Source organism: Jatropha curcas, chromosome 9 (assembly GCF_041381405.1).
Source record: "Jatropha curcas cultivar XTBG-Jc1 chromosome 9, XTBG_Jcur_1.0, whole genome shotgun sequence".
In the NCBI taxonomy this organism is placed as follows: Eukaryota; Viridiplantae; Streptophyta; class Magnoliopsida; order Malpighiales; family Euphorbiaceae; genus Jatropha; species Jatropha curcas.
Genome location: NC_143159.1, coordinates 25,601,014 through 25,617,226, shown reverse-complemented (window position 1 = coordinate 25,617,226; position 16,213 = coordinate 25,601,014). Strand labels below are relative to the sequence as shown.

Genomic DNA, 16,213 nt, shown 5'->3' with positions numbered 1-16,213 from the left:
ATTAGATATACTTGATAGTTATTTATATTGATATTATATTTTTGATTATACATCTTGATATACTAAATATACAACTCTATATTTCAGAATTTTATACTCTTTGTTATTTTCTATACATCTTTTTTTTTAAAAAAAAAGTTATTTAGTATTTATAAATTTTATATTTTTAATTGGATTTAAAAATATATTTAAAATACTATATATAAAACCCGTTTAAACCATATTAAACCGATCACACTCTCTGATCCAGCGAACTCTACCTTTACGGTTCATTCTCCAATTCCGTTCTCAGAATATTGCCTATGATTAAAGAAGAGAAGAAACGACTTATTTTGTCAAGAGTAGCGAATTTCTCTCTCTCATGGTGGCATGTCATTTCTCTTTCTTTTGCATCTCTATTCCAAATGCATGACTTGATCAAGTCGAGTAAACCAGCAATAAAGTTTAACAAGGTGCTTAATAATAGCCCTTTGATCGTGATGTAATGCTTCCGTTCTGAGAACTTCTTAGGATCGAGGGCCTCAATTAGGGATGATCATGGATCGGATCGGATTATGAAAAATCCATATCCGATTCGCGAAGATATTCTCATATATCCATGTCTATATCCACTCCACTCGAATTCGGATCGAATATTATCCGTTTTTATTATGTTTAAAAGAAAAATAAAAAATAATTATTTAGTAAAAATTCATATTATTTATTGTGCTTGAAAATACAAAAATTCTTAACAATAATTGAAATATTGTATAATATGATATTAGAAGAGACTTTAAGAATTATTAAGCGCAAAAAAAATGCATGCTAGTGGTCGTAATACTCGACTTATATTCTTTTATTTGAAATAGAGATTAAAAAAAATGTGAAAATGGTGAAAGAGTTGGAGATAATGATTTAAAATATGTATAAATAGAAAAGAAAGAAAAATAGAATAGAGCCAACTGCACATTTAGAATTATAATCAACAATTTTAGAAATATAAGAAAAACATAAAATTACCTTTTGCGGAATGAATTCTGATCGGATTATGCTATATCCATATCCGATCCATATCTGCGCAGATTTTATTTTAAAAATCTATATATGATCCACCACTATTTGGATCAAATTTATCCGCTTCATTCGAATCAATCAGAGCAAATATCCAATGGATCGGCTCATTTGATCATCCCTGGCCTCAATTGTCTTGGAATCGAAAAGCAACAATGGCTTTGATATCTCCATCCCGATCATGCAAGAATTTTGGGTTAGTCAAAGTTCTTTGAAGATGAGAGCTTCAAAATGGATGAGGTACATCTTTATTTTTATTTTTTATTTTTTTGAGAAAATTTTATTAAAAGGAAACTGTACACAAATATGAAATATAAATCAATCTATTTCTATATTTTTGTAAAGTAAATCTAATAATAAACCACTCATACAAAAAATAAAAAAAAACACAAACTTTGATTTGAAATAACCGATTAAATTGATAAAGCATAATACATGTGCCATAAGCGATCACTCATTCCACTTGGTGGCTATTTATGATCACTGTTAGATTTCATGGTCTTTCTACAAATCTGATCTGATTATCTTCAAATTTCTTCCTTCGTCAAAAAGGAGATTTGTGCTTCTTTCTGTATAACCATCCAAATAGCAAAATATCATAAATAAAACTACCATAATGGTGATAACAAAACGACTAGATCTGAAAATAAAATCTCAAAATATGAGCAACAATAATCCCAACATATGGATAATAATAATTCAGATATGTATCAAAAGACACAAAGCTGAGAATTATTTAGAAAAAAAAAAAAAACAAACTAAGGAAAACAAGGGGTGACCACCGATGATATTTCACGGTGACTGGCTATGGAAAAAGAAAAGAAAGATTTTAGTTTTTTTTTTTTTTCCCCTTAGAGAGAGACCGCAGAAAAAAGGATGGCTGAGTATTCAGCAAATTTAATTGTGAGAAGGTGTAGGTGCATTTTATTTCTTTTATTAAAAGTACTTATAAATTAGTTTTATCTTATAGTTACTTCTCTATAATTTTACCTTTATAATTACATTTATTAGTGATTATTGTTAAAAAACAAAACAAAATATAGAAGTCGTAAATTTGCCATCTCTAATATAAAATTATGGAAAAAACTTACCTCGATCAGGTTGGCAGGTCCACGGTTTCACTTATGAATCAAATCAACGAAATTAAAGATCGTTACTGAAACGAGAATGTTTTTTACCATACACATAGAAAAAAAATATAATTGAAATATTTTTTTAAAAATTCTTAATTTTATTTATTTAGTTCATAAATGAGATTATAGACCCGATTCAAATAAGTATTTTTATAAAATCATTGATTCATTCACCCTGGCAATAGGAGTCGTGATCCCAATGTGTTACGACTCAAGTTATACAAGCTTCTATCAATCACCAAAAATAAATTACTTTTTCATTTAAAAACAAAAATTACTTTTCTAAAGCGGAGGCCATTGCCCCCTCCAAGTTGTGCAAATTTCTATCAATTACCAAAAAAAAAAAAATTACTTTTCTAAAGCCCGGGTGGGGGGGGGGGGGGGGTGGGGGGCATTGCTTCCTCTAGGCCATCTTCATTCCTTCAGTGGTTACGTCAATAGAGTTGTGCAAAAAATATTTTCTCAAAATATAAATAATGAGTAAAATATTAATAATATCTTAAACTTTGCAATTTTTAAATTTATACCCGAATTTAAATTTTACCACTGTGGCACCCAATTTCATATTTTGATTATAATTGAATCCCAATCTCAAATTAGAGATTCTTGAAGGCTCAATGCATAAATTCACTCATATACTTTTCACAAAAAATCTTGACGCTCTCAACTTTTATTTTGATTCATTGAATACTTCAACTTATAAAATTGTACATGTTAAATACTTATTGAAAAATTATTGTACCTATTAAATACTTTATTTTATCTATTGAACACCTCAATTTATAAAACTAGATCGATTGAACACTTAGTGAAAAATTAAAACATGTAAAATTATTGTTCTAAAAGTTGTACTAACTATATATCAAACCAACATTTTGCATAAAAGCCAAAAATTTTTAAAATTTACTGTTTTTAATGTAAAGATGTATGAAATTGTTGAAAAGTGAAGTTCAGCGTGCCATAAGATTAATTTGATAGTTCATGGTTTAGGGGTTAAATTATGTATTTAGCCGATTCTCGAATGAACAAAAAAATTTAAAGTGGACCCGTTAACACTAAGCCGTAGGGGTGTTCATCAAACTACCTAAACCGTCTAAATCGATTCAAACCAATCTAAATCAATCTAAAATTGTGTTAAAGGTTTATTTTAATTTTATAAAATTTAAAACTCGAACTATTGGTTTTATTTACGATTTTAAAGTCAAAGCCGTTCAAACTAAACTAAACCGTATATATATTCAATCTTTTTGAATAAAGATTTTCTTTATACTGGTTAATTTATATTGGATAGTAAATTGTGAGATAAGATATAATGGATAATAATTGAACAATAATTTCTTATTAATTAGATAAATTATAAATTATTTTATAAAATGTTCAACTATTGATGCAAAATTAAATTAATATATATATACAAACCATATGCGTAAAAAAACTATACTTTTTTATAAATTTTAGCAACAAATGAATTTAAATCAAAATTTAAATTCTATATTTATAATTTGCTTAATTATTATTTTAAATATATAATATTTTTTTATACTATACTCAGAATATACGTATAAGAAATTAATTTAAGAACTTTTAATAGCTATTCAAAATCATGTGTAATTTATGGCATAATTTTTATAAATTCATTTTTCATATTTAGTATAATGTTTTTTTTTTTTTATTAATTAGATGAACGAAGAAGTTTAATTTCTCTTATTTCAAACTGTAAAAACCGTCAAACTGAATCAAACAAAATCAAACTGCCATCAAAGGTTTAGTTTAGTTTGAAAATTTTTATGGTTTGATTTGGATTTTTTTTCTAAACCCTACTTTAAGTTTGGTTCGACTATTATATTCAAACTGACCAATGAATAGCCCTACTAAACGGTGCGTTTCAATCTTAAACCCTTCTCTAAGAATCTAGGATACCTCTTCCCTTATCTCCTTCACTGTACCAACTTAACCCAACATCATCTCCTTCCCAAAAGCCTCTCTTTCCGTCGACAATGCAGAGCTGCAATCTCTAATCTCGTTTTATCAGAACAAAACAGGGAAAGGGAAATAATAAACAAAACGAGAGCAACAGAAATGTCAAAGGCTAAAGACTCGGCAGTCAAGCTATTCCTTTGCCAGAGATCTCTCATGGAGGCATTGGTGCTAATACCGCTTCTACTGCTATAACTGTAAAATATACAATTAATTGGTCACCTTTTATTAAAAAAAATAATATAAAATAATTGAAGGAGTAATTTGTGTATATATTTTGCTTTCTTACATTTTATATCTTTGCAGCCGAATCAACAAGAAAATAAAAATAACCAAAGGAAAGATATTAATTTAATACTAAAATATATCAAATGAGAAGAAATAAAAGAGTATTTTACTCGTTTCAAATACACAAGTACGGACTAGTTATACTTCTTAAATCACAGATCTAATTTCTTCTTATTTTAATTAAATAGATAAATATACTTCTTGCTTTTTGCTTCTAAACATCCAATATTCAACAGAACCATCCGTCAGCAGCTACGTCAAAGCGAAAGACAAAAGGAAGAACCATAGCTTGGATGGTGCGGTTAATAGGACCAGATTCATTCATGTCCCGCTCCTGAACGCTAACCTGAAGGGGTCGCCGCCGCCGGCTTGTCGGTTGTTGGGCTCTTTAAAATCCCACTTGTCTTCATTTCATCTTCACCATTATTATTAGCAAAAAGAGTGATAAAAGTCCAAGTCTCTTACAATTTACTGTAAATTAGTATTGAAGACACAATGCAAGAACAAGATCAAGAACAAGACACTATAATGTCTGGTCAATCTCCCAGTATTGCTCTTCTCACCCCGTACAAGATGGGGAAGTTCAATCTTTCTCATAGGTAATGTACTAATTCGTTGATTCATATTGTGTGAATTTTGATGTTTTGTTGGGGATGATTTGCATTTAGTTGAGTGTTTGTGAAAAGTCCTAAATGAAATACTATTAGTGCTTGAATCTTGTTCTAAATTAGTTATTTTGTTGTTCATACACTTGAGTACTAGCTACTATCCAAACACTAACACTTTTATTATTCATTAATCAGCAATACCCTTCTGTAGAATAGGGATTGGATCTTAGAAATGGTGGAACTGTTTTCTGAAAAGTAAATGTATCTTATCCTAGGCATAGTTGATTCATTGCTCAATGATTTTAATCAAACTGTTAATGTATAAGTTGCTTGGCCTGTGTAATTTTTATCAAACTGTTCTAATGGATAAAGTCATAGGAAAGTCCTATAAGGATCAAGTTCTATTTGCTAACTTTTTGGCTAAGAAAGTTAGAAGCTTTAATTATATTATTTCCTATTTAATGTCTCTTTTTCAGGGTTGTCCTAGCACCATTAACCAGGCAGAGATCCTACCACAATATTCCTCAGCCACATGCCATTTTATATTATTCCCAAAGATCCACCAAAGGAGGTCTTCTTATATCTGAAGCAACCGGAGTTTCTGACACTGCTCAAGGGTAATTTTTGTTTTGTTATTATCTGCCTAGTTTTTATGTTCAAAATGTATAGGTAAAGTAAAGTTTGGTATTATTTGCTTTCTTAGCTTCAAGAATTTGAACTTTGATAATAATTAATGTTTTTGGTTTATTTGCATTTATTAATTGAAGGTATCCTGATACTCCTGGTATCTGGACCAAAGAACAAGTTGAGGCATGGAAACCAATTGTAGATGCTGTTCATGCCAAAGGCGGCATCTTCTTTTGTCAAATTTGGCATGTTGGAAGAATTTCAAATTCAGGTACTTTCTTGTTTAAATTTGGTATATTGGTGTTGCTTCCATCACTTAAATTTTGTGCTTGTTTTGTCACTTTGGATGAACTTGAGTCTTGAGCTTACTAAAAAGACTTCTGTTATATTCCCCATTTCTCGACACTAGAGTTTCATCAGCACAATTTTTTTTGGCATGATACTTGGCCTTACTTGTGTTTTTTTGATATTGGGTTTTATTAAATCCTGCTTTTAACCTCTAGTGAAGTTTGTCGGTGGAATGAATTTCTGTTCCAAATGGCTATAAGAATCAATTCTTGATATTTTTAATGATTCTTAATTATTCTTTTGAAATTCATGCGGTAAAACTGCTTTGTTTTATGAAGGCTTTGTTCTTTAAACCTGGATCTTTATTTTGTTTCTACTATCTCTGTTTAGGTTTTCAGCCAAATGGGCAGGCTCCAATCTCTTCAACAGACAAAGGTTTGACCCCTCAAATTCGAGGTAATGGCTTTGGTGTTGCACAGTTCACACCTCCAAGGCGACTAAGAACAGATGAAATTCCTCATATCGTGAATGATTTTAGACTTGCTGCAAGAAACGCCATAGAAGCTGGTAGGATTTCTTTCTAAAGCAAAACACTAATCACAAATGTCTCTCCCATGCACCAATGAGCTTTTTCCAATAGCATCTGGGTCATCCTTAGGGATGTGTGGTCAACTCAGAAGTTTGAACTCCAGCTGAAGCCATAAAAAAAATCACATGCATGAATACACTCTCTGATACATAATTTATTTTTTCATTTTTTTTTTTTTTTTTGACAGGTTTTGATGGAGTTGAGATCCATGGGGCTCATGGTTATCTTATTGACCAGTTTTTGAAAGATCAGGTGAATGATCGGACAGATCAATATGGTGGATCTCTAGAGAACCGCTGCCGTTTTGCTTTGGAAATAGTTGAAGCTGTATCTAATGAAATAGGGGCAGACAAAGTTGGAATCAGATTATCTCCATTTGCAAACTATGGGGAAGCAGGAGATTCAAATCCTAAAGCTTTAGGACTTTACATGGCGGAATCCTTGAACAAATATGGGATTGTTTACTGCCACATGGTTGAGCCAAGAATGAAAACAGTTGGAGAAAAATTTGAATGCAAAGAAAGTCTTCTGCCCATGAGAAAAGCTTTTAAAGGTACTTTCATTGCTGCTGGAGGTTATGAAAGGGAAGATGGAAACAAAGCTATAGAAGAAAACCGTGCAGATCTTATCGCTTATGGACGGATTTTCCTAGCAAATCCAGATTTACCAAAGAGATTTGAACTTAATGCTCCTCTCAACAATTACAATAGAGCAACATTTTACACATCTGATCCTGTGATTGGTTATACTGATTATCCATTTCTTGAATCCATTGCCTGAGTTTGTTGTTGCAGGAGAATTGGAGCTTGTATGGTTTTATTATCCATCCTTTATGAACTCTACTTTTCTAATAGAGGAGAGTTCAGACGTGGGATGTTGAATTATATATTTTCATACATAAATGGCGATGAATAATATATAACATACCTTAAATTTGTGTAAAGAAATCAAAGTTGAATTGTTATTAGGAGTACAATTGCTTTAAAAGGAAATATGTATTGGTCTTTCTAAATGGGATAAAACTACAATCTCATTCACTACTAAACGACAAACTAAATTTCCCTAAAAGAATGACAAATTAAATGTATTGAAACATAAAGAAAATTAAACTCAATGATGGTGATTGTATATTAATTATTCCCTCCGTCACAAAATATAAGTCGTTTAAGGTTTTCATAAGGATTAAGGAAGATATTAATACTCATAGATAATAACAAAATCAATAGTAAATTGACTAAATTATCTTTTATTCTCTATTTCTGGTGACATTGGGAATACATAAATCTCATTCTTTGAACGTGAGATTCAAGTTTTTTACATTGCATTACATCTAACCAGAGATAACTTAAATACATTAAGTTCACATTACGACGGATATTTTTAGGCTGTGAGTATTGAGTATTTAGTCAGTTCATCTAATTTTGATGAAATTTTTAACTGATTTAAATTAATAAAACCAAATAAAGATTAATCCAACCATATCGAATAAGGAATCTAATCGAATTTAATTGAATTAATAGAGTATATGATTATTTAGTCCTTATGATTTAGCAAAACTTGCAAGTTATGACCTCTATTTTAAAAATCAATTACATAAGCTATCAATTTTATTATGATCAACTAAATAACCTTCCATGAAAGTTTTTGCTATTTTTTTTTTTTTTTTGTTAATCAATTCAAGAAAATTAAATAAAAAAACTTTTTTTATTTTCATTTACTGGAATTTTGATGATATCTTTAATGCTTTTATTTATCTTCTTTATCACTTTTTATTATTTGGTCCCTATGCATAGGAAAACTAGTACACGGATGGAGTTGGTCATGGCATTGGGTAGAGTACAGATTTAGAACAAGAGGGCTTCAGCAAATCTTCTTTAAATAAGTTTGGTAAATTAAAATATTTTCCCTGTCAACTTCTATCTAATAATTTAATCTAAAAAAAAATCAGATTTTATAAATTAAAACTAGTGATACTTAGGATAAAAGAAAAAGGTTTAAAGTTTGATTTTTTTAGTAGTGTGTAAAAAAAGAATAAAAATAAAACAAAAAAGTTAAAAACCCTTGTTAAAAATTAAATTAAACGATAATATAATAAAGGGACCACTTAATTTTTTGAAAATAAAAATTTCTATTTACAAGTTTCAGTAAATTATGAAAACTAAGGCTCCGTTTGTTTGCATAAAATAACTTACTGAAAAATATTTTCTAAGAAAAATATTTTCCAAGTAACTTATTTTTTGTTGTTTGGTTGTAATATTGAAAATTAGTTAAAAATATTAAAGTCTTTTATCTCAAAAAACCACAAAAATATATTAATAATAATAGAAATTTTATAATTTAAAAATTTTATTCTTAAATAGGAAAAGAATGCAAATATATATATATATATATATATATATATATATATATATATATATATAAATTATGAAAGCTAGTGGTGGTGGTAGGTGATAAACGGTGACTGGTAATAGTGACTATGATGATTAATAAATTAAAAAATATAGATTTATAAGATTTGTCAATATCCGGAAAATGTTTTTGTCACGACCTGTTTCTATAGGTCGGACCGGCATTAGAGCCCAGGTAAGCTTAAGGCCCCCGAGGCCCGTAGTAAGCCTGAAACACTAAAATCTACTATCTCAATATAAATTTCAAACATTCAGCCTATATTACTAGGAAAAATAAACCTCAAGATTTTATTATACCTTGACTCAAATTTATCATCTTCAACATTTCACAGTTCGAGCCCAGTTTACAATATATCACATTTCTAATATGGGCTCACAGAATTATTTCATCTATGTTAATACATGAATAAATGTATGTAAATTCTACAACTGCGGAGTCACTAACCGTTTGATATACTGAAACACCCCGAATTTTTATTTTCAAAACTTTTAAATTTAGTTTAAAACAAAAATCGAAAATTTTGATGTGTGGGCTACATATATAAACACAGTCTCAAATCGAGTCCAATTCTGTGATACTGGGCCTAAGCCCAAAATGTATTATCGAAACTTTTGATTTAAGAACATATAAAATATTCGAGAAATAATATGGAAATCCGGCTACTAAGAAAATACTATGGAACCGAACTAAATAATTAAAATAAAATGATCCGGGCCTGAAAACCAATTTGATTTTTTTGAAAACCGCACGAAATATCCCGAAAACCGAATGAAAAACTAAAAAAAAAAATCGAACAAATGAGACCAAATCGCTAAATCGGACCAAACCGGCTGGAATCGAACCGGAATGGCCCAGCCCACTTTCTTTCCCTTCTTTTCTTTTTCTTTCTTTTCTTTCCCTTCCTTTCCCTCCTTCTTCTTCCTCGCGCGACAGCACCCTCCTCCCTCTCCTTTCGATCTCCGACCACCACTCGACCAGAACGGAGTGGCGATCGGTTCGTCCAGCGCCAGTGGTCTCAATTCCGGCCTCCCTTCACGTTGAACGGACCTGCAGTGGCGCGGATGGAGCTTTCTCCCACGCGATTGTCTCCTCTTCCATCTTTGGCGATCCACACCATTTTCGGCGGCCCCAACGGAGGAAACGGGTGTTAATTGACTCTCTACCACGCTGTGAGTAAATTCCCTCTAACAATTTGTGGACTTATCGACGTTTTGAAGAGCAACCTTGCGCGGAGGAGATGTAGCGGCTGTCGAGCCGATCCGGCCAATCAAGGGCCGATGTCACTAAATTAATGCCAAAAATGGACTCCTTGGTGAATTTTGAGTTGAATGATGTGATCGTTGCAAATTTCTGGGAAAGGATGATTTTCCGGCCACCGTGCACGGCGGCCGGTGGCAGCGGTCCGGTGACCGGCCGGCGACACTCCGGCGAGGCCCCGAGAGATAGAATGCTCTTCTCTTTGCGCTGATCGTGGAATCGTCGCCCGATTCTCAATTGGTACGTTCTAAGACCAGTTTCTTTATCTTCGGTATAAATTATAAACTTAGTAAATATTAGTTAATTAAATTGAATTTGGATGAATAATCAAACAAATATAATTTTGTTAAGAAGCAATCGGTATAATATTGATGTAAGCTAATTTAGGAACTTGGATAAATATTGTTAGGAGAAGTTATAAATTAAGGCTTAGACAAGTGAATAGTTTTAGAGCAATTAGTAGTATCATTGAATCATACTTGGAGGTTAATATAATTTATTAATTAGTTAATTTGGAACTATTAAGTGTATATATATGTGAGTTTGATTAGAAATTCGGTTCTAGTAATGGTATGAAGAAAGAAAGACATGTATAAATTATAGATGATTTATGAGATTGATTAGTTAATGTGTAATACATAATTTTGGTATCGAAAAACTCCGAATTTAGTTGATGATTATTGAATACATAAGCTATAGTTTTATATGATTGTTAAGGGTCTATATTAAATTGTTTAACTAGTAACGTGTGGAGGTTAAGCAAATAGCTATTTTTCACTTATTTGTTTATTTATTTATTTACTTAATGTTATATAATAAGTTGAAGTTTGACATTGACGATTAAATATTGATGTGATTATTTTGGACGGAGGAAGGGAGATTAATTTGTTTGATTGCCCGATGGATGGGCTGTGTGTGTAATGGTTGATGGATATAATATTGCTGATATTTAAACAGGTAGATAATCCCATTTTTAGGGGAGATGCTGCCGAAAATTCGATAGAACTTAGATTAGTTTTAATTAACAATATAATTAATAAATTTATTTAAATAAATTCTATAATTTGATACATAATAAATAAAGTACTCTAATTATTTATTTATTATCATTATTATTCATTTAAGTATTCCAATATTTATTTATTTATTTATTTTCATTGTTATTGTTTATCATTATTATTATTTATCTTATTATTATTGTTTATTGTTAACACTATTTACTTATTTATTTGCATTCGATTTTGAATGTCTAATTGTGCATTGCATTACGATGTTTAATTGATTAATATGCTTGCATTTAATTGCAATACTTGATTAATTGTGTTGTGATATTGCTGTGCTTTGTTTGTGTGGAATTGGGATGAAGTGGGTCACCATGGGTTTGTGAGGACGGTTGGACCGTCGGCCGGGTAAATGGGAGATCGGCGCCCCCGTGTGTACCTACCGTTGTGATTTGCATGATATGGAAAACCACAGGTTGGCTTCTTTATTGGACGCACCTGATAATCTAGATTTGATCGCAGCCCGCAGGGTGGCCTCCTGTTGTGAGCGCCTGATGATCTAGATTTGATGGAGACGACCGGGTTGCCTCCTGTTGGTATGGAAAAGAAAAGAGAGAATGGAAAAACAATGAGAGGGTTGGTCAAGTGAGGATTAGACCGGTCGGCCAGTATGGGGGATCGGCTCCCTGGTGCACACGTTATGAGAGGATGGGCCATGTGGGAGGACGACTCATCGGGGGTTTCGGTGACGCCACAGACCAATTTCCACGTGATGTGATTATATGAAGATGTTAATGATTGTGAGTGCTGGTGATGTGCCATTGTGTGACTGGCTGCGTGAGCATATAACTAGTCGGATGACTAGATTGATATGTTTACACATTTGTGTGACTATGTGTGTTGTGCAATAATTATTACTCTTTAGAAAACTCACATGTCTTGTTTAATTTTTTCAGGAAGTAAGTTTCTCTTTAATTCGATTTAGGTTACGTTTCTTCGACGCAGGGCACTAAAGAAATTTTCCCTAGTTCCATAATTATTTTACTATGTAACTGTATATATATAAAGGCTATGTATGTCAAACAGTTAGTGACTCCGCAGTTGTAGAATTTATTTACATTTAGTCGTGTATTATTATAGACGAAATCATTTTGTGATCCCATATTAAAAAGTGATGTTTTGTTAATTGGGCCCAGACTGTGGAAAGTGGTAGCTGATAATTCGGGCTGAATGTTTAAAATTAATTTGAGGTAGTAAATTTTTAGTAATTCAGGCTTACTACGGGCCTCGGGGGCCTTAAGCTTACTTGGGCCCTAGTGCCGGTCCGGCCCATGAAATCGGGTCGTGACATATACATAGCTTCTTATACATATAGTTACGTAGTAAAATAATTATGGAACTAGGAAAATTTCTTTCTAGCCCTGCGGCGAAGAAACATAGCTTAAATCGAATTAAAGAGAAACTTACTTCCTGAAAAATTAAACAAGACATGTGAGTTTTCTAAGAAGTAATAATTATTGCACAACACACGCATTCACACAAATGTGTAAACATATCAATCTAGTCATCCGACTAGTTATATGCTCATGCAGCCAGTCATATAAATGGCACATCACCAGCACTCACAATTATTAACATCTTCACATAATCACCTCACTTGGAAATTGGTCTGTGGCGTCACCTAAACCCCCAGTGAGCCGTCCTCCCACATGGCTCACCCTCTCATATCGTGTGCACCAGGGAGCCGATCCACCATACATGGTCGACCTGTCTAATCCTCACTTGACCAGCCCTCTCATTGTTTTTCCATTCTCTCTTTTCTTTTCCATACCAACAGGAGGCCACCCTTTGGTTTATCCATATTATATCATCAGGTGCACACGTGGGCGCCAATCTCCCAAATGGCCAACGGTCTCGTAGACCACCCTCACAAACCCATGGTGACCCACGTCATTCCAACTCTACACAAACATGGCAAAACATTGTCACATCACAACTAATCAAGCATTGCAATTAAATGCAGACATATTGATCAATTAAACATCGTAATGCAATGCACAATTAGACATACATACTCAAATGCAAATAAATAAATAAATAGTATTAACAATAAATAACAATGAATAAAATAAATAATAATAATAAACAATAATAATGAAAATAAATAAATAATTGAATAATTAAATGAATAATAATGATAATAATAAAATAATTAGAGCACTTTATTTATTAATTATCAAGTTATAGAATTAATCTAAATAAACTTATTAATTATGTTATTAATTAAGACTAATCTAGGTTCTATCGAAATTTCGGCAGCACCTTTCCTAAAATTTGACTAAACCTCAATTTAATAGTACGTTTTCAAAGCCCATCCTTCGGGCAAATCCAAAATAACTAACCCGTCCGCCATAACTAGTGTTCATTCATCTAGTCATTCACTCAATTCACATAGCCCATCCGTCGGGTAATCAATCAATTTAAATACCCATCCTCCTTAAACTTCAACCATAAATTTACAAACCAATTTCAATAATATCCATATAATATTATTTAATAAATCATAAGTTAACTAAATTAATAGCTTTATGGTAACTAATTTGTTAAGCAATTAAAACTTACTTTAGCAATAACTAATTATATCTACTACCTACTTAAATTCGATTATTATGTCAATATCGAAAGTGGTTAGGCCTCCCGAACCTTACTTTATCAAAATTTCGCATCTAACCGTTAACCGACTAAAACTCGTCTTACTTTTTTTATGCACAACCAACTAGTTTTAGACTAATGATCATCTAATTAACTAATTAATTAATTCTAATTTATCTCCTCCTCAAATCACCTAATTATAATATTAATTCATGTAGTTTATTTAACAATGTTAAAAATTAATTTGTAACTATATTATACCAGTTAACTAATTCCTAGCAAGGATTATAGTTGATTAATTATTTATACAAATTCAATTTAATTAATTAATAGTTTTAAATTCGTAGTTTATGACAAAAATAAAAAAATAGGTCTTAGGACGTACCGATCGAAATTCGGGCGACGATTCCAAGATCCACGCGAGGAGAGGAAGATTCTATCTCTTGGTGCCTCGCCGGAGTGTCGACGGACGGCCGTCGTACACGGTGGCTGGAAAAGTCAAAACTGCCCAGAAATTTGTAACGATCATACCATTTGACTCAAAATTCACCAAGGATTCCATTTCCGGTGTTAGTTTAGTGAGATCAGCCCTCTAATTGGACAAAGCGGCTCGACAGCCGGTTCACCGCCGCCTTCACTGGCATTTCCACTTCACGGGCTCCATCTTCAAAATTAATGGAGGGGAAATGTTCTGGAGGTGACTGGGAGTCGATTGGGTCCCTTCCCAACGCCTGATATCCACTAAACGGTGAGATTTTGCCGAAAAATCAAAGAGCAGGGTGTGGTTTACGGAAACAGGTCCAATCGTGCCGCTGGAGCTCCGTTCGCGTGAGAGGAGGCTGGAAACTTAGTCAGTGGCACAAGGTGAGTCGTCCGCCACCTCGTGCTCGTTGTGCGGTGACCGAAAACGTAGTGCATGGGGAGAAGAGGAGGCTATTGCGCGTGATGGAGGAAGAAGAAGGAGAAGAAAAGAAAAAGGAAGGAAGGAACAATCTGGAGCTTCTAGACTATTCTGGTTCGATTCGAATCTATTCGGTCTAATTCAATGATTTGGCTCAATTTGTTTGGTTTTCAGATTTTCCTTGTGGTTTTCGAAAAAAATAAAATAAATTTTCGGGTCCGATTTGATTTATTTTAATTATATTACTTAGGTTTTAGAACATTTCCTTATTTTACTAAATAATAATAAAAACAATAATAATAATGATATTTGATTTTAGAATAATTAATTTATATGGTAGTTACACCCACATATATTTTTATAACAGATCAGTAGCTAGAGTTCCGTATTATTTCTCGAAAATTTTAAGTGTTCTCAAATCGAAATTTCCGATAATATATTTTGGGCTTGGGCCCAACTGGCAAATTTGGGCTCGAATCAAGATTGTATTATATTCGCAGCCCACACAGTCAAAATTTCTGATTTTTAATTTAATAAAAATTCAAAAGTTTCGAAACTAAAAATTTGGGGTATTTCAGTTTTACTCTCTCGAAAATGGGAAGTTGTTTTCCTTAAAAAATGAGTTAATTTTCCTTTGACCAGGAAAATATTTTCCGTTGACTTATTTTTCTGAACGCTCCAAACAACGGAAAATTATAGAAAATATTTTTCTGCAAGTTATTTTATAGAAACAAATGGAACTTAAATAATAGTTCGCTTTTAATTAACTTACTCTAACTTTCAATTAACATACTCTAACTGGGGCATGTTAATTCGGCAAAACACATTTTATCAAAAGTTAGAAGGAACACTATTTCATAATCTGTTGTCTCAAATTCTAAACATTAATATAAATACTACATCACGACCAAAATAAAAATAACAAAGATAATGTTTTGACCATAGTTAAAATGTTAAATGATACATGAAAAATTATTGTCGAATAAAACTTAATCCAATTAGATTCATGTTCAACCTAATTCACAAACTATGATTTCTTTTCTTGCAAAATGTTGGAATTAATGGACGGGTATGCATACATGACTTGTGTATTCGATTCTAAATGTGTTTAATTAATTAATAATATTTAAATAAATTTAAATATTATTCTAATCGATTACAATGAAGTTTGAATCTACCATAGATAAGAGGAGTAATTTGTTATTTGTGATTACTTCTAAGATCAGTAACCTAGTAACACAAGGGTAATGGTTTTACATCTGTTGGGCTATAAAAGGTAGGTATTCAACCCATCCACTTTTACATATCATGTATAGATATATGATCATGTGATTCTAACACAAAAGATTCATGTGAAAATTAAATGACAATAAAAGAAAGACCACCAAATGATTTCATCTAAATATATAAAATAATAATAATAATAATAATAA

The 16,213-nt window shown here is 31.9% G+C and overlaps 1 protein-coding gene across 1 annotated transcript; it reads left to right on the top strand.

Moving 5' to 3' along the window:
• Positions 1 to 4,157: 4,157 nt before the first annotated feature.
• LOC105640522 (putative 12-oxophytodienoate reductase 11) lies at positions 4,158 to 7,462 on the top strand. Its single transcript, XM_089726480.1, has 6 exons — positions 4,158 to 4,328; positions 4,685 to 5,047; positions 5,533 to 5,673; positions 5,824 to 5,954; positions 6,362 to 6,538; positions 6,748 to 7,462. The coding sequence occupies exons 2-6, from the start codon at positions 4,944 to 4,946 to the stop codon at positions 7,338 to 7,340; spliced, it is 1,146 nt and encodes a 381-aa protein (XP_089582606.1). The 5' UTR covers positions 4,158 to 4,328; positions 4,685 to 4,943; the 3' UTR covers positions 7,341 to 7,462.
• Positions 7,463 to 16,213: the final 8,751 nt, after the last annotated feature.